At 47.2% G+C, this 23,598-nt stretch overlaps 2 protein-coding genes across 6 annotated transcripts in view; both read right to left on the reverse strand.

Moving 5' to 3' along the window:
- Positions 1-21,947, reverse strand: part of LOC137413931 (uncharacterized) — a 35,296-nt gene extending 13,349 nt beyond the window's left edge. The window contains exons 1-2 of the mRNA XM_078786783.1: positions 21,790-21,947; positions 20,814-20,873 (exon numbers count right to left, since the gene is read on the reverse strand). Coding sequence (XP_078642909.1) covers positions 20,814-20,873; positions 21,790-21,876 — 147 coding nt within the window. The 5' untranslated portion in view covers positions 21,877-21,947. The remainder of the gene's footprint in view (positions 1-20,813; positions 20,874-21,789) is intronic.
- LOC137436754 (syntenin-1) overlaps positions 1-23,598 on the reverse strand; it is an 881,728-nt gene that overhangs the window by 272,656 nt on the left and 585,474 nt on the right. The gene's annotated exons all lie outside the window — the stretch shown is intronic.

The following is a 23,598-nucleotide window of genomic DNA, read 5'->3' on the forward strand; positions in this document are numbered from 1 at the left end:
AAGCAGCATACACAGCGACTGTCCAACTACCTACACATACAAGCAGCATACCACAGCGACTGTAAAACTACCTGCACCAACAAGCAGCATCCCACAGCGACTGTCGAACTACAAACACAAACAAGCAGCATACCACAGCGACTGTGCGACTACGTACACCAACAAGCAGCATACCACAGCGACTGTGCAACTACCTACACATACAAGCAGCATACCACAGCGACTGTGCAACTACCTACACATACAAGCAGCATACCACAGCGACTGTGCAACTACCTACACATACAACCAGCATACCACAGCGACTGTGCAACTGCCTGCACCAACAAGCAGCATACCACAGCGACTGTGCAACTACATACACATAAAAGCAGCATCCCACAGCGACTGTGCAACTACCTACACCAACAGGCAGCATAACACAGACTGTGCAACTACCTGCACCAACAAGCAGCATACCACAGCGACTGTGCAACTACCTACACATACAACCAGCATACCACAGCGACTGTGCAACTACCTACACCAACAGGCAGCATAACACAGACTGTGCAACTACCTGCACCAACAAGCAGCATACCACAGCGACTGTGCAACTACCTGCACCAACAAGCAGCATAACACAGCGACTGTGCAACTACCTGCACCAACAAGCAGCATACCACAGCGACTATGCAACTACCTGCACCAACAAGCAGCATACCACAGCGACTATGCAACTACCTGCACCAACAAGCAGCATACCACAGCGACTGTGCAACTACCTACACCAACAAGCAGCATAACACAGAGCCTGTGCAACTACCTGCACCAACAAGCAGCATACCACAGCGACTGTGCAACTACCTACACATACAAGCAGCATACCACAGCGACTCTGCAACTACCTACACATACAACCAGCATACCACAGCGACTGTGCAACTACCTACACCAACAAGCAGCATCCCACAGCGACTGTGCAACTACCTACACCTACAAGCAGCATACCACAGCGACTGTGCAACTACCTACACCTACAAGCAGCATACCACAGCGACTGTGCAACTACCTACACCTACAAGCAGCATACCACAGCGACTGTGCAACTACCTACACCTACAAGCAGCCTCCCACAGAGACTATGCAACTACCTACACCTACAAGCAGTATACCACAGCGACTGTGCAACTACCTACACCTACAAGCAGCATACCACAAAGACTGTCCAACTACCTACACATACAAGCAGCATACCACAGAGACTGTGCAACTATGTACACCGACAAGCAGCATACCACACAGACTGTGCGACTACGTACACCAACAAGCAGCATACCACAGCGACTGTGCAACTACCTACACATACAAGCAGCATACCACAGCGACTGTGCAACTACCTACACATACAACCAGCATACCACAGCGACTGTGCAACTACCTGCACCAACAAGCAGCATACCACAGCGACTGTGCAACTACATACACATAAAAGCAGCATCCCGCAGCATCCCACAGCGACTGTGCAACTACCTACACCAACAGGCAGCATAACACAGACTGTGCAACTACCTGCACCAACAAGCAGCATACCACAGCGACTGTGCAACTACCTGCACCAACAAGCAGCATAACACAGCGACTGTGCAACTACCTGCACCAACAAGCAGCATACCACAGCGACTGTGCAACTACCTACACATACAACCAGCATACCACAGCGACTGTGCAACTACCTACACCAACAGGCAGCATAACACAGACTGTGCAACTACCTGCACCAACAAGCAGCATACCACAGCGACTGTGCAACTACCTACACCAACAAGCAGCATAACACAGCGACTGTGCAACTACCTGCACCAACAAGCAGCATACCACAGCGACTGTGCAACTACCTGCACCAACAAGCAGCATACCACAGCGACTGTGCAACTACCTGCACCAGCAAGCAGCATACCACAGCGACTGTCCAAGTATACACATACAAGCAGCATACCACAGCGACTTTGCAACTACGTACACCTACAAGCAGCATACCACAGCGACTGTGCAACTACCTACACATACAAGCAGCATACCACAGCGACTCTGCAACTACCTACACATACAACCAGCATACCACAGCGACTGTGCAACTACCTACACCAACAAGCAGCATACCACAGCGACTGTCCAACTACATACACATACAAGCAGCCTACCACAGCGACTGTGCAACTACCTACACATACAAGCAGCATACCACAGCGACTCTGCAACTACCTACATATACAACCAGCATACCACAGCGACTGTGCAACTACCTACACCAACAAGCAGCATCCCACAGCGACTGTGCAACTACCTACACCTACAAGCAGCATACCACAGCGACTGTGCAACTACCTACACCTACAAGCAGCATACCACAGCGACTGTGCTACTACCTACACATACAAGCAGCATACCACAGCGACTCTGCAACTACCTACACATACAACCAGCATACCACAGCGACTGTGCAACTACCTACACCAACAAGCAGCATCCCACAGCGACTGTGCAACTACCTACACCAACAAGCAGCATACCACAGAGACTGTGCAACTACCTACACCTACAAGCAGCATACCACAGCGACTGTGCAACTACCTACACCAACAAGCAGCATACCACAGCGACTGTCCAACTACATACACATACAAGCAGCATCCCACAGCGACTGTGCAACTACCTACACCAACAAGCAGCATACCACAGAGACTGTGCAACTACCTACACCTACAAGCGGGCATCCCACAGAGACTGTGCAACTACCTACACCTACAAGCAGCATACCACAAAGACTGTGCAACTACATACACCTACAAGCAGTATACCACAGAGACTGTGCAACTACCTACACCTACAAGCAGCATACCACAGAGACTGTGCAACTATGTACACCTACAAGCAGCATACCACAGAGACTGTGCAACTACCTACACCTACAAGCAGCATACCACAGCGACTGTGCAACTACCTACACCTACAAGCAGCATATCACAGAGAACTGTGCAACTACCTACACCGACAAGCAGCATACCACAGCGACTGTGCAACTACCTACACCTACAAGCAGCATATCACAGCGACTGTGCAACTACCTACAGCCACAAGCAGTATACCACAGAGACTGTCCAATTACCTCCACCTACAAGCAGCATACCACAGTGACTGTCCAACTACCTACACATACAAGCAGCATATCACAGAGACTGTGCAACTACCTACACCAACAAGCAGCATACCACAGCGACTGTGCAACGACCTACACATACAAGCAGAATACCACAGAGACTGTGCAACTACCTACACCTACAAGCAGCATATCACAGAGACTGTCCAACTACCTACACCTACAAGCAGAATACCACAGAGACTGTGCAACTACCTACACCTACAAGCAGAATACCACAGAGACTGCAACTACCTACACCTACAAGCAGCACACCACAGCGACTGTCCAACTACCTACATCTCCAAGCAGCATCCCACAAAGACTGTACAACTACCTACATCTCCAAACACCATATCACAAAAACTGTCCAACTACCTACATCTCCAAGCAGCATCCCACAAAGACTGCACAACTTCCTACATCTCCAAACACCACATCACAAAAACTGTCCAACTACCTACATCTCCAAGCAGCATCCCACAAAGACTGTACAACTTCCTGCACCGACAAGCAGCATAATACAGAGACTATGCAACTACCTACATCTCCAAACACCAAATCACAAAAACTGTCCAACTCCCTACATCTCCAAGCAGCATCCCACAAAGACTGTACAACTTCCTGCACCGACAAGCAGCATAACACAGAGACTGTGCAACTACCTACATCTCCAAACACCATATCACAAAGACTGTACAACTTCCTACACCTCCAAACAGCATCCCACAGCGACTGTACAACTACCTACATCTCCAAACACCATATCACAAAAACTGTCCAACTACCTACACCTCCAAGCAGCATCCCACAAAGACTGTACAACTACCCACACCTACAAGCAGCATAACACAGAGACTGTGCAACTACCCACACCTACAAGCAGCATACCACAGTGACTGTCCAACTACCTACACATACAAGCAGCATATCACAGAGACTGTGCAACTACCTACACATACAAGCAGCATACCACAGCGACTGTGCAACTACCTACACATACAACCAGCATACCACAGCGACTGTGCAACTACCTGCACCAACAAGCAGCATACCACAGCGACTGTGCAACTACATACACATAAAAGCAGCATCCCGCAGCATCCCACAGCGACTGTGCAACTACCTACACCAACAGGCAGCATAACACAGACTGTGCAACTACCTGCACCAACAAGCAGCATACCACAGCGACTGTGCAACTACCTGCACCAACAAGCAGCATAACACAGCGACTGTGCAACTACCTGCACCAACAAGCAGCATACCACAGCGACTGTGCAACTACCTACACATACAACCAGCATACCACAGCGACTGTGCAACTACCTACACCAACAGGCAGCATAACACAGACTGTGCAACTACCTGCACCAACAAGCAGCATACCACAGCGACTGTGCAACTACCTACACCAACAAGCAGCATAACACAGCGACTGTGCAACTACCTGCACCAACAAGCAGCATACCACAGCGACTGTGCAACTACCTGCACCAACAAGCAGCATACCACAGCGACTGTGCAACTACCTGCACCAGCAAGCAGCATACCACAGCGACTGTCCAAGTATACACATACAAGCAGCATACCACAGCGACTTTGCAACTACGTACACCTACAAGCAGCATACCACAGCGACTGTGCAACTACCTACACATACAAGCAGCATACCACAGCGACTCTGCAACTACCTACACATACAACCAGCATACCACAGCGACTGTGCAACTACCTACACCAACAAGCAGCATACCACAGCGACTGTCCAACTACATACACATACAAGCAGCCTACCACAGCGACTGTGCAACTACCTACACATACAAGCAGCATACCACAGCGACTCTGCAACTACCTACATATACAACCAGCATACCACAGCGACTGTGCAACTACCTACACCAACAAGCAGCATCCCACAGCGACTGTGCAACTACCTACACCTACAAGCAGCATACCACAGCGACTGTGCAACTACCTACACCTACAAGCAGCATACCACAGCGACTGTGCTACTACCTACACATACAAGCAGCATACCACAGCGACTCTGCAACTACCTACACATACAACCAGCATACCACAGCGACTGTGCAACTACCTACACCAACAAGCAGCATCCCACAGCGACTGTGCAACTACCTACACCAACAAGCAGCATACCACAGAGACTGTGCAACTACCTACACCTACAAGCAGCATACCACAGCGACTGTGCAACTACCTACACCAACAAGCAGCATACCACAGCGACTGTCCAACTACATACACATACAAGCAGCATCCCACAGCGACTGTGCAACTACCTACACCAACAAGCAGCATACCACAGAGACTGTGCAACTACCTACACCTACAAGCGGGCATCCCACAGAGACTGTGCAACTACCTACACCTACAAGCAGCATACCACAAAGACTGTGCAACTACATACACCTACAAGCAGTATACCACAGAGACTGTGCAACTACCTACACCTACAAGCAGCATACCACAGAGACTGTGCAACTATGTACACCTACAAGCAGCATACCACAGAGACTGTGCAACTACCTACACCTACAAGCAGCATACCACAGCGACTGTGCAACTACCTACACCTACAAGCAGCATATCACAGAGAACTGTGCAACTACCTACACCGACAAGCAGCATACCACAGCGACTGTGCAACTACCTACACCTACAAGCAGCATATCACAGCGACTGTGCAACTACCTACAGCCACAAGCAGTATACCACAGAGACTGTCCAATTACCTCCACCTACAAGCAGCATACCACAGTGACTGTCCAACTACCTACACATACAAGCAGCATATCACAGAGACTGTGCAACTACCTACACCAACAAGCAGCATACCACAGCGACTGTGCAACGACCTACACATACAAGCAGAATACCACAGAGACTGTGCAACTACCTACACCTACAAGCAGCATATCACAGAGACTGTCCAACTACCTACACCTACAAGCAGAATACCACAGAGACTGTGCAACTACCTACACCTACAAGCAGAATACCACAGAGACTGCAACTACCTACACCTACAAGCAGCACACCACAGCGACTGTCCAACTACCTACATCTCCAAGCAGCATCCCACAAAGACTGTACAACTACCTACATCTCCAAACACCATATCACAAAAACTGTCCAACTACCTACATCTCCAAGCAGCATCCCACAAAGACTGCACAACTTCCTACATCTCCAAACACCACATCACAAAAACTGTCCAACTACCTACATCTCCAAGCAGCATCCCACAAAGACTGTACAACTTCCTGCACCGACAAGCAGCATAATACAGAGACTATGCAACTACCTACATCTCCAAACACCAAATCACAAAAACTGTCCAACTCCCTACATCTCCAAGCAGCATCCCACAAAGACTGTACAACTTCCTGCACCGACAAGCAGCATAACAAAGAGACTGTGCAACTACCTACATCTCCAAACACCATATCACAAAGACTGTACAACTTCCTACACCTCCAAACAGCATCCCACAGCGACTGTACAACTACCTACATCTCCAAACACCATATCACAAAAACTGTCCAACTACCTACACCTCCAAGCAGCATCCCACAAAGACTGTACAACTACCCACACCTACAAGCAGCATAACACAGAGACTGTGCAACTACCCACACCTACAAGCAGCATAACACAGAGACTGTGCAACTACCTACACATACAAGCAGCATACCACAGCGACTGTCCAACTACCTACACATACAAGCAACATACCACAGAGACTGTGCAACTACCTACACATACAAGCAACATACCACAGAGACTGTGCAACTACCCACACCTACAAGCAGCATATCACAAAAACTGTCCAACTACCTACATCTCCAAGCAGCATCCCACAAAAACTGTACAGCTTCCTGCACCGACAAGCAGCATAACACAGAGACTGTGCAACTACCTACATCTCCAAACACCATATCACAAAGACTGTACAACTTCCTACACCTCCAAACAGCATCCCACAGCGACTGTACAACTACCTATATATCCAAACACCATATCACAAAAACTGTCCAACTACCTACATCTCCAAGCAGCATAACACAGAGACTGTGCAACTACCCACACCTACAAGCAGCATAACACAGACTGTACAACTACCCACACCTACAAGCAGCATAACACAGAGACTGTGCAACTACCCACACCTACAAGCAGCATAACACAGACTGTGCAACTACCTACACATACAAGCAGGATACCACAGCGACTGTCCAACTACCTACACATACAAGCAACATACCACAGAGACTGTGCAACTACCTACACATACAAGCAACATACCACAGAGACTGTGCAACTACCTACACCTACAAGCAGCATACCACAGAGACTGTGCAACTATGTACACCTACAAGCAGCATACCACAGAGACTGTGCAACTACCTACACCTACAAGCAGCATACCACAGCGACTGTGCAACTACCTACACCTACAAGCAGCATATCACAGAGAACTGTGCAACTACCTACACCGACAAGCAGCATACCACAGCGACTGTGCAACTACCTACACCTACAAGCAGCATATCACAGCGACTGTGCAACTACCTACAGCCACAAGCAGTATACCACAGAGACTGTCCAATTACCTCCACCTACAAGCAGCATACCACAGTGACTGTCCAACTACCTACACATACAAGCAGCATATCACAGAGACTGTGCAACTACCTACACCAACAAGCAGCATACCACAGCGACTGTGCAACGACCTACACATACAAGCAGAATACCACAGAGACTGTGCAACTACCTACACCTACAAGCAGCATATCACAGAGACTGTCCAACTACCTACACCGACAAGCAGAATACCACAGAGACTGTGCAACTACCTACACCTACAAGCAGAATACCACAGAGACTGCAACTACCTACACCTACAAGCAGCACACCACAGCGACTGTCCAACTACCTACATCTCCAAGCAGCATCCCACAAAGACTGTACAACTACCTACATCTCCAAACACCATATCACAAAAACTGTCCAACTACCTACATCTCCAAGCAGCATCCCACAAAGACTGCACAACTTCCTACATCTCCAAACACCACATCACAAAAACTGTCCAACTACCTACATCTCCAAGCAGCATCCCACAAAGACTGTACAACTTCCTGCACCGACAAGCAGCATAATACAGAGACTATGCAACTACCTACATCTCCAAACACCAAATCACAAAAACTGTCCAACTCCCTACATCTCCAAGCAGCATCCCACAAAGACTGTACAACTTCCTGCACCGACAAGCAGCATAACACAGAGACTGTGCAACTACCTACATCTCCAAACACCATATCACAAAGACTGTACAACTTCCTACACCTCCAAACAGCATCCCACAGCGACTGTACAACTACCTACATCTCCAAACACCATATCACAAAAACTGTCCAACTACCTACACCTCCAAGCAGCATCCCACAAAGACTGTACAACTACCCACACCTACAAGCAGCATAACACAGAGACTGTGCAACTACCCACACCTACAAGCAGCATAACACAGAGACTGTGCAACTACCTACACATACAAGCAGCATACCACAGCGACTGTCCAACTACCTACACATACAAGCAACATACCACAGAGACTGTGCAACTACCTACACATACAAGCAACATACCACAGAGACTGTGCAACTACCCACACCTACAAGCAGCATATCACAAAAACTGTCCAACTACCTACATCTCCAAGCAGCATCCCACAAAAACTGTACAGCTTCCTGCACCGACAAGCAGCATAACACAGAGACTGTGCAACTACCTACATCTCCAAACACCATATCACAAAGACTGTACAACTTCCTACACCTCCAAACAGCATCCCACAGCGACTGTACAACTACCTATATATCCAAACACCATATCACAAAAACTGTCCAACTACCTACATCTCCAAGCAGCATAACACAGAGACTGTGCAACTACCCACACCTACAAGCAGCATAACACAGACTGTACAACTACCCACACCTACAAGCAGCATAACACAGAGACTGTGCAACTACCCACACCTACAAGCAGCATAACACAGACTGTGCAACTACCTACACATACAAGCAGGATACCACAGCGACTGTCCAACTACCTACACATACAAGCAACATACCACAGAGACTGTGCAACTACCTACACATACAAGCAACATACCACAGAGACTGTGCAACTACCCACACCTACAAGCAGCATATCACAAAAACTGTCCAACTACCTACATCTCCAAGCAGCATAACACAGAGACTGTACAACTACCCACAACTACAAGCAGCATAACACAGAGACTGTGCAACTACCTACACATACAAGCAGCATACCACAAAGACTGTAAAACTACCTGCACCAACAAGCAGCATCCCACAGCGACTGTCCAACTACATACACATAAAAGCAGCATACCACAGCGACTGTGCAACTACGTACACCAACAAGCAGCATCACAGCGACTGTGCAACTACCTACACATACAACCAGCATACCACAGCGACTGTACAAATACCTACACATACAAGCAGCATCCCACAGCGACAGTGCAACTACCTACACATACAAGCAGCATACCATAGCGACAGTGCAACTACCTACACATACAAGCAGCATACCACAGCGACTGTGCAACTACCTACACCTACAAGCAGCATACCACAGCGACTGTGTAACTACCTACACATACAAGCAGTATACCACAGCGACTGTCCAACTACCTACACATACAAGCAGCATACCACAGCGACTGTCCAACTACCTACACATACAAGCAGTATACCACAGCGACTGTGTAACTAACTACACATACAAGCAGTATACCACAGCGACTGTCCAACTACCTACACATACAAGCAGCATACACAGCGACTGTCCAACTACCTACACATACAAGCAGCATACCACAGCGACTGTAAAACTACCTGCACCAACAAGCAGCATCCCACAGCGACTGTCGAACTACAAACACAAACAAGCAGCATACCACAGCGACTGTGCGACTACGTACACCAACAAGCAGCATACCACAGCGACTGTGCAACTACCTACACATACAAGCAGCATACCACAGCGACTGTGCAACTACCTACACATACAAGCAGCATACCACAGCGACTGTGCAACTACCTACACATACAACCAGCATACCACAGCGACTGTGCAACTGCCTGCACCAACAAGCAGCATACCACAGCGACTGTGCAACTACATACACATAAAAGCAGCATCCCACAGCGACTGTGCAACTACCTACACCAACAGGCAGCATAACACAGACTGTGCAACTACCTGCACCAACAAGCAGCATACCACAGCGACTGTGCAACTACCTACACATACAACCAGCATACCACAGCGACTGTGCAACTACCTACACCAACAGGCAGCATAACACAGACTGTGCAACTACCTGCACCAACAAGCAGCATACCACAGCGACTGTGCAACTACCTGCACCAACAAGCAGCATAACACAGCGACTGTGCAACTACCTGCACCAACAAGCAGCATACCACAGCGACTATGCAACTACCTGCACCAACAAGCAGCATACCACAGCGACTGTGCAACTACCTACACCAACAAGCAGCATAACACAGAGCCTGTGCAACTACCTGCACCAACAAGCAGCATAACACAGCGACTGTGCAACTACCTGCACCAACAAGCAGCATACCACAGCGACTATCCAACTACCTGCACCAACAAGCAGCATACCACAGCGACTGTCCAACTATACACCAACAAGCAGCATACCACAGCGACTGTCCAACTACATACAAATACAAGCAGCATACCACAGCGACTGTGCAACTACCTACACATACAAGCAGCATACCACAGCGACTCTGCAACTACCTACACATACAACCAGCATACCACAGCGACTGTGCAACTACCTACACCAACAAGCAGCATCCCACAGCGACTGTGCAACTACCTACACCTACAAGCAGCATACCACAGCGACTGTGCAACTACCTACACCTACAAGCAGCATACCACAGCGACTGTGCAACTACCTACAACTACAAGCAGCCTCCCACAGAGACGATGCAACTACCTACACCTACAAGCAGTATACCACAGCGACTGTGCAACTACCTACACCTACAAGCAGCATACCACAAAGACTGTCCAACTACCTACACATACAAGCAGCATACCACAGAGACTGTGCAACTATGTACACCGACAAGCAGCATACCACACAGACTGTGCGACTACGTACACCAACAAGCAGCATACCACAGCGACTGTGCAACTACCTACACATACAAGCAGCATACCACAGCGACTGTGCAACTACCTACACATACAACCAGCATACCACAGCGACTGTGCAACTACCTGCACCAACAAGCAGCATACCACAGAGACTGTGCAACTATGTACACCGACAAGCAGCATACCACACAGACTGTGCGACTACGTACACCAACAAGCAGCATACCACAGCGACTGTGCAACTACCTACACCTACAAGCAGCATACCACAGCGACTGTGCAACTACCTACACCTACAAGCAGCATACCACAGCGACTGTGCTACTACCTACACATACAAGCAGCATACCACAGCGACTCTGCAACTACCTACACATACAACCAGCATACCACAGCGACTGTGCAACTACCTACACCAACAAGCAGCATCCCACAGCGACTGTGCAACTACCTACACCAACAAGCAGCATACCACAGAGACTGTGCAACTACCTACACCTACAAGCAGCATACCACAGCGACTGTGCAACTACCTACACCAACAAGCAGCATACCACAGCGACTGTCCAACTACATACACATACAAGCAGCATCCCACAGCGACTGTGCAACTACCTACACCAACAAGCAGCATACCACAGAGACTGTGCAACTACCTACACCTACAAGCGGGCATCCCACAGAGACTGTGCAACTACCTACACCTACAAGCAGCATACCACAAAGACTGTGCAACTACATACACCTACAAGCAGTATACCACAGAGACTGTGCAACTACCTACACCTACAAGCAGCATACCACAGAGACTGTGCAACTATGTACACCTACAAGCAGCATACCACAGAGACTGTGCAACTACCTACACCTACAAGCAGCATACCACAGCGACTGTGCAACTACCTACACCTACAAGCAGCATATCACAGAGAACTGTGCAACTACCTACACCGACAAGCAGCATACCACAGCGACTGTGCAACTACCTACACCTACAAGCAGCATATCACAGCGACTGTGCAACTACCTACAGCCACAAGCAGCATACCACAGCGACTGTGCAACTACCTACACCTACAAGCAGCATATCACAGAGAACTGTGCAACTACCTACACCGACAAGCAGCATACCACAGCGACTGTGCAACTACCTACACCTACAAGCAGCATATCACAGCGACTGTGCAACTACCTACAGCCACAAGCAGTATACCACAGCGACTGTGCAACGACCTACACATACAAGCAGAATACCACAGAGACTGTGCAACTACCTACACCTACAAGCAGCATATCACAGATACTGTCCAACTACCTACACCTACAAGCAGATTACCACAGAGACTGTGCAACTACCTACACCTACAAGCAGAATACCACAGAGACTGCAACTACCTACACCTACAAGCAGCACACCACAGCGACTGTGCAACTACCTACACCAACAAGCAGCATACCACAGCGACTGTGCAACTACCTACACCTACAAGCAGCATATCACAGAGACTGTGCAACTACCTACACCGACAAGCAGCATACCACAGCGACTGTGCAACTACCTACACCTACAAGCAGCATACCACAGACTGTGCAACTACCTTCACCTCCAAACACCAAATCACAAAAACTGTCCAACTACCTACACCTCCAAGCAGCATCCCACAGCGACTGTACAACGACCTACATATCCAAACACCATATCACAAAAACTGTCCAACTACCTACATATACAAGCAGAATCCCACAAAGACTGTACAACTTCCTACACCTCCAAACACCATATCACAAAAACTGTCCAACTTCCTGCACCGACAAGCAACATAACACAGAGACTGTACAACTACCTACATCTCCAAACACCATATCACAAAGACTGTACAACTTCCTACACCTCCAAACACCACATCACAAAAACTGTCCAACTACCTACATCTCCAAACACCATATCACAAAAACTGTCCAACTACCTACATCTCCAAACACCATATCACAAAAACTGTCCAACTACCTACATCTCCAAGCAGCATCCCACAAAGACTGTACAACTTCCTGCACTGACAAGCAGAATACCACAGAGACTGTGCAACTACCTACACATACAAGCAGCATAACACAGAGACTGTCCAACGACCTACATCTCCAAACACCAAATCACAAAAACTGTCCATCTACCTACACCTCCAAGCAGCATCCCACAGAGACTGTACAACGACCTACATATCCAAACACCATATCACAAAAACTGTCCAACTACCTACATCTCCAAGCAGCATCCCACAAAGACTGTACAACTTCCTGCACCGACAAGCAGAATACCACAGAGAATGCAACTACCTACACCTACAAGCAGCATAACACAGAGACTGTACAACTACGTACACATACAAGCAGCATACCACAAAGACTGTGCAACTACCTACACATACAAGCAGCATAACACAGAGACTGTACAACTACCCACACCTACAAGCAGAATACCACACAGACTGTGCAACTACCTACACATACAAGCAGCATAACATAGAGACTGTACAACTACCCACACCTACAAGCAGCATACAACAAAGACTGTGCAACTACCTACACATACAAGCAGCATACCACAGCGACTGTAAAACTACCTGCACCAACAAGCAGCATCCCACAGCGACTGTCCAACTACATACACAAACAAGCAGCATCCCACAGCGACTGTCCAACTACATACACAAACAAGCAGCATACCACAGCGACTGGGCGACTACGTACACCAACAAGCAGCATACCACAGCGACTGTGCAACTACCTACACATACAAGCAGCATACCACAGCGACTGTGCAACTACCTACACATACAACCAGCATACCACAGCGACTGTGCAACTACCTGCACCAACAAGCAGCATACCACAGCGACTGTGCAACTACATACACATAAAAGCAGCATCCCACAGCGACTGTGCAACTACCTACACCAACAGGCAGCATAACACAGACTGTGCAACTACCTGCACCAACAAGCAGCATACCACAGCGACTGTGCAACTACCTGCACCAACAAGCAGCATAACACAGCGACTGTGCAACTACCTGCACCAACAAGCAGCATACCACAGCGACTGTGCAACTACCTACACATACAACCAGCATACCACAGCGACTGTGCAACTACCTACACCAACAAGCAGCATAACACAGAGACTGTGCAACTACCTGCACCAACAAGCAGCATAACACAGCGACTGTGCAACTACCTGCACCAACAAGCAGCATACCACAGCGACTGTCCAACTACCTGCACCAGCAAGCAGCATACCACAGCGACTGTCCAAGTATACACATACAAGCAGCATACCACAGCGACTGTGCAACTACGTACACCTACAAGCAGCATACCACAGCGACTGTGCAACTACCTACACATACAAGCAGCATACCACAGCGACTCTGCAACTACCTACACATACAACCAGCATACCACAGCGACTGTGCAACTACCTACACCAACAAGCAGCATACCACAGCGACTGTCCAACTACATACACATACAAGCAGCCTACCACAGCGACTGTGCAACTACCTACACATACAAGCAGCATACCACAGCGACTCTGCAACTACCTACACATACAACCAGCATACCACAGCGACTGTGCAACTACCTACACCAACAAGCAGCATCCCACAGCGACTGTGCAACTACCTACACCTACAAGCAGCATACCACAGCGACTGTGCAACTACCTACACCTACAAGCAGCATACCACAGCGACTGTGCTACTACCTACACATACAAGCAGCATACCACAGCGACTCTGCAACTACCTACACATACAACCAGCACACCACAGCGACTGTGCAACTACCTACACCAACAAGCAGCATCCCACAGCGACTGTGCAACTACCTACACCAACAAGCAGCATACCACAGAGACTGTGCAACTACCTACACCTACAAGCAGCATACCACAGCGACTGTGCAACTACCTACACCAACAAGCAGCATACCACAGCGACTGTCCAACTACATACACATACAAGCAGCATCCCACAGCGACTGTGCAACTACCTACACCAACAAGCAGCATACCACAGACTGTGCAACTACCTACACCTACAAGCGGGCATCCCACAGAGACTGTGCAACTACCTACACCTACAAGCAGCATACCACAAAGACTGTGCAACTACCTACACCTACAAGCAGTATACCACAGAGACTGTGCAACTACCTACACCTACAAGCAGCATACCACAGAGACAGTGCAACTATGTACACCTACAAGCAGCATACCACAGCGACTGTGCAACTACCTACACCTAAAAGCAGCATACCACAGCGACTGTGCAACTACCTACACCTACAAGCAGCATATCACAGAGAACTGTGCAACTACCTACACCGACAAGCAGCATACCACAGCGACTGTGCAACTACCTACACCTACAAGCAGCATATCACAGCGACTGTGCAACTACCTACACCTACAAGCAGCATACCACAGAGACTGTGCAACTACCTACACCTACAAGCAGTATACCACAGCGAATGTGCAACTACGTACACCTACAAGCAGCATACCACAGCGACTGTGCAACTACCTACACCTACAAGCAGCACACCACAGCGACTGTGCAACTACCTACACCTCCAAACACCAAATCACAAAAACTGTCCAACTACCTACACCTACAAGCAGCACACCACAGCGACTGTGCAACTACCTACACCTCCAAACACCAAATCACAAAAACTGTCCAACTACCTACACCTCCAAGCAGCATCCCACAGCGACTGTACAACGACCTACATATCCAAACACCATATCACAAAAACTGTCCAACTACCTACATCTCCAAGCAGAATCCCACAAAGACTGTACAACTACCTACATCTCCAAACACCATATCACAAAGACTGTACAACTTCCTACACCTCCAAACACCACATCACAAAAACTGTCCAACTACCTACATCTCCAAACACCATATCACAAAAACTGTCCAACTACCTACATCTCCAAACACCATATCACAAAAACTGTCCAACTACCTACATCTCCAAGCAGCATCCCACAAAGACTGTACAACTTCCTGCACCGACAAGCAGAATACCACAGAGACTGTGCAACTACCTACACATACAAGCAGCATAACGCAGAGACTGTCCAACGACCTACATCTCCAAACACCAAATCACAAAAACTGTCCAACTACCTACACCTCCAAGCAGCATCCCACAGAGACTGTCCAAACACCATATCACAAAAACTGTCCAACTACCTACATCTCCAAGCAGCATCCCACAAAGACTGTACAACTTCCTGCACCGACAAGCAGAATACCACAGAGAATGCAACTACCTACACCTACAAGCAGCATAACACAGAGACTGTACAACTACCTACACATACAAGCAGCATACCACAAAGACTGTGCAACTACCTACACATACAAGCAGCATAACACAGAGACTGTACAACTACCCACACCTACAAGCAGCATACCACACAGACTGTGCAACTACCTACACATACAAGCAGCATAACACAGAGACTGTACAACTACCCACACCTACAAGCAGCATACAACAAAGACTGTGCAACTACCTACACATACAACAGCATACCACAGCGACTGTAAAACTACCTGCACCAACAAGCAGCATCCCACAGCGACTGTCCAACTACATACACAAACAAGCAGCATCCCACAGCGACTGTCCAACTACATACACAAACAAGCAGCATACCACAGCGACTGTGCGACTACGTACACCAACAAGCAGCATACCACAGCGACTGTGCAACTACCTGCACATACAAGCAGCATACCACAGCGACTGTGCAACTACCTACACATACAACCAGCATACCACAGCGACTGTGCAACTACCTGCACCAACAAGCAGCATACCACAGCGACTGTGCAACTACATACACATAAAAGCAGCATCCCACAGCGACTGTGCAACTACCTACACCAACAGGCAGCATAACACAGACTGTGCAACTACCTGCACCAACAAGCAGCATACCACAGCGACTGTGCAACTACCTGCACCAACAAGCAGCATAACACAGCGACTTTGCAACTACCTGCACCAACAAGCAGCATACCACAGCGACTGTGCAACTACCTACACATACGACAAGCATACCACAGCGACTGTGCAACTACCTACACCAACAGGCAGCATAACACAGACTGTGCAACTACCTGCACCAACAAGCAGCATACCACAGCGACTGTGCAACTACCTGCACCAACAAGCAGCATAACACAGCGACTGTGCAACTACCTGCACCAACAAGCAGCATACCACAGCGACTGTGCAACTACCTACACCAACAAGCAGCATAACACAGAGACTGTGCAACTACCTGCACCAACAAGCAGCATAACACAGCGACTGTGCAACTACCTGCACCAACAAGCAGCATACCACAGCGACTGTCCAACTACCTGCACCAGCAAGCAGCATACCACAGCGACTGTCCAAGTATACACATACAAGCAGCATACCACAGCGACTGTGCAACTACGTACACCTACAAGCAGCATACCACAGCGACTGTGCAACTACCTACACATACAAGCAGCATACCACAGCGACTCTGCAACTACCTACACATACAACCAGCATACCACAGCGACTGTGCAACTACCTACACCAACAAGCAGCATACCACAGCGACTGTCCAACTACATACACATACAAGCAGCCTACCACAGCGACTGTGCAACTACCTACACATACAAGCAGCATACCACAGCGACTTTGCAACTACCTACACATACAACCAGCATACCACAGCGACTGTGCAACTACCTACACCAACAAGCAGCATCCCACAGCGACTGTGCAACTACCTACACCTACAAGCAGCATACCACAGCGACTGTGCAACTACCTACACCTACAAGCAGCATACCACAGCGACTGTGCTACTACCTACACATACAACCAGCATACCACAGCGACTGTGCAACTACCTACACCAACAAGCAGCATCCCACAGCGACTGTGCAACTACCTACACCAACAAGCAGCATACCACAGAGACTGTGCAACTACCTACACCTACAAGCAGCATACCACAGCGACTGTGCAACTACCTACACCAACAAGCAGCATACCACAGCAGAACTGTCCAACTACATACACATACAAGCAGCATCCCACAGCGACTGTGCAACTACCTACACCAACAAGCAGCATACCACAGAGACTGTGCAACTACCTACACCTACAAGCGGGCATCCCACAGAGACTGTGCAACTACCTACACCTACAAGCAGCATACCACAAAGACTGTGCAACTACCTACACCTACAAGCAGTATACCACAGAGACTGTGCAACTACCTACACCTACAAGCAGCATACCACAGAGACTGTGCAACTATGTACACCTACAAGCAGCATACCACAGAGACTGTGCAACTACCTACACCTACAAGCAGCATACCACAGCGACTGTGCAACTACCTACACCTACAAGCAGCATATCACAGAGAACTGTGCAACTACCTACACCGACAAGCAGCATACCACAGCGACTGTGCAACTACCTACACCTACAAGCAGCATATCACAGCGACTGTGCAACTACCTACACCAACAAGCAGCATACCACAGCGACTGTCCAACTACCTACACCTACAAGCAGCGTACCACAGACTGTGCAACTACCTAGACCTACAAGTAACATACCAGCATGGCAGAAAAGGTATGCAGGACAAGTCGTGAAACGTCCCACAGTGAACTCCTCGTCAAGAGAAAAAGGTCACAAGAGCAGAGTTTTGAGTTTAAGGAGATTAAATCGTGGGTTCTGAAATAATACACAAACCGCTTTCATAATGAACCTAAGTTGGTGCAGTTTCGTTGGTCTGTACGTACCGTGTCATTGGTCTATACGTACAGTCTCATTGGTCTATTCGTACAGTGTCATTGGTCTTTACGTACAGTGTCATTGGAAGATCCGCAACGTCGATAGTTTCGATATTTGATGATTTATTGTAACAATCGCTTTGTTTGTGTTTCACACTGAATGAAAAACGTCAAGGTAGCGCACGATGAATGTGATGTATTACAAGTTCGGCCTGAACGGCATATAAATTAAAATGGCGGTCGGTGGAGTTGCCGCCGTACACCGTAATAAAACACCACGATGTGAATAAACCACATGTCTTGTCCGCGCCAATCCACGAATGACGTTTATCCACACTCATTTGTCTAAAGAATTCTCTGTTGTTGGAATTCTCATTGTGACAGCGGACAAAAACTGTGACGTCACATTGGGCTGTAGCCACGCCCCCTCTTTTTTTTTTCTTTTTTTTGTATACAAGATCGAGGCTCATGAAAGAGCGAACATTAATCACACAGAAAGACAAACCGACACATAAAACATATAACATCGGGAATGGTAGACAAGATGGGGAAAGGGGGAAGGACACAAACAGCATTTTAGAGCAGGGACCGAGATACATGGAGACATCGAGAGATCTGTGGGAGGGAGAGGGCTTTGGGAGGGGGGGGGAGGCATGGGAAGGGGTGGTGGGAGAGGTATAAAACATATGAACACTGCTAGGACTTCCAGGAAAGAAGTTGGAATTTCAAACAAGGTGGATCTGGGGTGAATTCGCGGGGGTAGAAAAGATCAAGGTTTTGGATGGGGGAAGATAAGAGATGGTGGTGAACAGCTGTTTTAAAGACCTGGAGGGAGGAGTGGGATCGAAGGGAGTGTGGGTGTTTGTTCCAGAGGCGGGAGAAAAGAGGAATGAAAGAGTGAAGGTGAGCAGAGAGCCGAGATTTCGGCAGTTTGACCATCAGAGGGTTGCTGGCAGATCTTGTGCGACCTGCAGGAATATTTGGGGGACAGAGCACAGAGAGAGCTGGGGGAGCAAGGCCGGAGAGGAGTCGGTCGAAGAAACGGAAGTCTGCATCGTTCTCTTGATAAAATCTGCATATGAATTTATGTATTTTTGCTCCGATTGATCTCTCCCGGTGAAAACCAGGTGGTTCAAGGTTTAAACAACAACTTTTTTATTTTTCAAACATTTTACACCAAGGAGTGGAGGATTTAAAAAACGTTCAGTTTCACAAGTTGAGACACTCAAGTTACCGACTTTCCATCACAGATACCTGTTCATTTAATTGATGTTATTAGTGAATGGGAAGAATACTTCTGAGCCTATCCAAGATGGTGTTGGAATATGCCATTATGTTTTGTATGACAGAAATGGCCATAACGAAAGATGTTGGATCAGAAAAAAGCATTTGGACAAATTCAGAGTGAATGTTGACGATGGTCACAGCTGGGAAGTGCACATATGTTTACACACACGTCTTCAGAACTACATGACGTCATACCTGAATGGAAAGAACATTTCCGAGCTTTTCCAAGATGTCCTCGGTACATCCTTGTAATTTCTGAATGAAAGACAGACACATAATGTGGTCGATCAGACAAAATGGATTGGACAAATTCATCGTGAAAGTTGACGATAACGTCACAGCGGTGAAGTGAAATGCAGTCAGGCCTCAACATTCGCAGTCCCAGCATTTATGAGTTTTGCGTAGTCGCAGTTCATAGCATGTAACCTGTCTCTACATTATTTATTCATGTATTCGCAGTTTAATAAAAAAAAGAAAAAGAAAACTAAAAAGATATATATGTATGTACAGAGTGGTCCAGAAACCCTGGGCACATTTTGAAGATCGATACCTGCAACAAACAACTAAGTATTATAATGGTAAAACTATAATGGTAAACTATTATACAACGAGAATGCCACTCAGTAGAGCGCATACTCCCGCCGTGGGTGGCCGCTGCTGAGCCCCATCTTCCAATGGTAAAAAAAAATCCTTCCAAAAACTTCCTGGATCCGGAATAAGATGCTGAGCTTCACCAAAAACTAATCAATTCTTCCTTATCCCAAGGGCAATCATCTCACCAACTTTCATCCAAATCCGTTCAGAACTTTTCCAGATATCTTGTTCACAAACACACGAACATACGAACACACATACAATACATACGAACACACACACACACGATCGAATGCATTACTCCCGCCACCAAAGTGTAATCGCAAACTCCACCGTGGTGTGTCTTTGATCCCTCGATGAACAACCTCGCGTATTACCCCAGTCACCTGGTACTCATTCTGCCGACCTCGGAAGGATGATGAGGTGAGTCAACACACCTGGTGCTACGTCAACGGCACGACAAGGGCTCGAACATCAGACCCTAAGATCGCTCGCCAGCCACCTTGAACCGTCAAGCTAACCAGGTTTCAATTATTTAAAAGGTGCAGCTGAATGTTCCTACTCGTTTAAAACTCACCTGTGGAAGTTTTGTCAGATAGCCGAGGTAGTATGTCAAAAATAAAGACGAGAGCAAAGCGAGAATGAAGACTTGCTGCCGCATCATGTCGAAAAAACTTCAACTGTGTGACAACAATGCGACAATGCGACACGACAATCGTGATTCCACCGTTTTGTGACGTCACGATAAAAAACGGTTTCTTGTCAGTTCGAATTGGATACAAAAATGGTATTTAATTTCGAGTTCGTTTCTTAACCAATTGTTTCGCACTCTTCGTTTATAATTAATTTCTGTATTATGTGTTACAAGCTGAAATACCCGGCGTTGCCAGGGCAGATTCAATGCAATTGTCTTCTTCTTCCTCTGCAACCCAACTTCTTCTTCTTCTTCTTCTTCTCAACCCTCCATTTATTGGGGGTGAGGAAATATGTAATGAAATGTTAAATCAGAATCGAAAATATCTTTGGTTGACCAGAGGCATGTCACTTACACACAAATTTCGTTTTCATGATGTGGGAATGAAAAAATCTCTAATAAGATCCAATGCACTTCCACGTAACTCGATCCTCATAAATTTCTGCTCACACCCATTCGGAATGCTACAAACGAATCGTCTGGACAGGTTTGAACAAGTGCAAATATTTTCACCCTACACTCATTTTCACCCAAGTTTTCTCTTTTTCACTCGAAAAATATGTTGATATATTTCAGCTAACTGTGGTCTCAAAATGCAGGAGATTGCACCATTTTGCTTCATTTTTTGGAAAATTTCCCGGGGGCTCATGTCCCCGAACCCCCTCGGGACTAGCGTCACACGCCAGCCTTCCGCTTTTCTTTCAAAAAAGGTTGGCAGGTATGGAGTTCTGGTGACAAATTTCTCGGCGATTGGAACAGGTAAAAGCTCGGCACATCGACATTTTGAACGCAAGAATAACTTGTGATGAAACAGAAAATAACATGTCCGTCAATGAGTCAAAAAATGTAATGATTGTGTCCCTTTGATTGAAGGAAAGGGGATGGTGCAGTACTCGGATGGTGTGCAGTACGTGAGGCGGGTACGCATGCGCAGAGCCTCATGGCGGAATGGCGATGCTTGTGAAAGGTGCTGACAGAACCTGGTTCATTAAATCCTGAATGATGAATCGATGTTTGTTCTTGAGATCTGCTTGAAACAGAGGACAAATAAAAACAGATCAACACGGTGTTTACCAATAATAGCACCAATGGTCGATCACGGGGTAAAATGAGTACTGGGAATTAATAATGTTTTGAATTAATAATTAATAATGTTTCTATGCATTATGTTTTGCACTCTGTCAAAGCGTCTTTGGGCTTCCTGAAAAGCGCTATATAAAATAAATGCATTATTATTATTATTATTAATAATAACTGGAGCAATGCGACTGTGTTGCCAATATGCCTCCGCATAGTCCCAAAACAGGTAGATGCCCTCGTTCACTGTCCTAAAAATAAAGAAGTTTGATTTAAATCCCTTTAGCTGTTTTCAAGTATCACATTTTCACCAGCCAGGACAGGTTTCACATCGATCGGTGAAGCGGTTTCAGACAATGGATTTTTTTTTTTAATTTCGGCTTTCAAGCTAATATGGCTGCCACACCACGTGACATATGACCTTACAAAAATGTAAACTCTGCATATGCATGTGCCGGGGATCACATTTGTGAAATTTCGTGTTGATAGGACAAGGTTTGTTTTTCTATTCAAGATGGCTGCCAAACCATGTGACCTACGACGACATCATTTTCAAACGATATGCAACAATGGTGCTAGATGATATATTTTAAAATTTAGCATCGATGGGGTACA

This window comes from Myxine glutinosa, chromosome 11 (genome assembly GCF_964187855.1).
Source record: "Myxine glutinosa chromosome 11, kmMyxGlut1.1, whole genome shotgun sequence".
In the NCBI taxonomy this organism is placed as follows: domain Eukaryota; kingdom Metazoa; phylum Chordata; class Myxini; order Myxiniformes; family Myxinidae; genus Myxine; species Myxine glutinosa.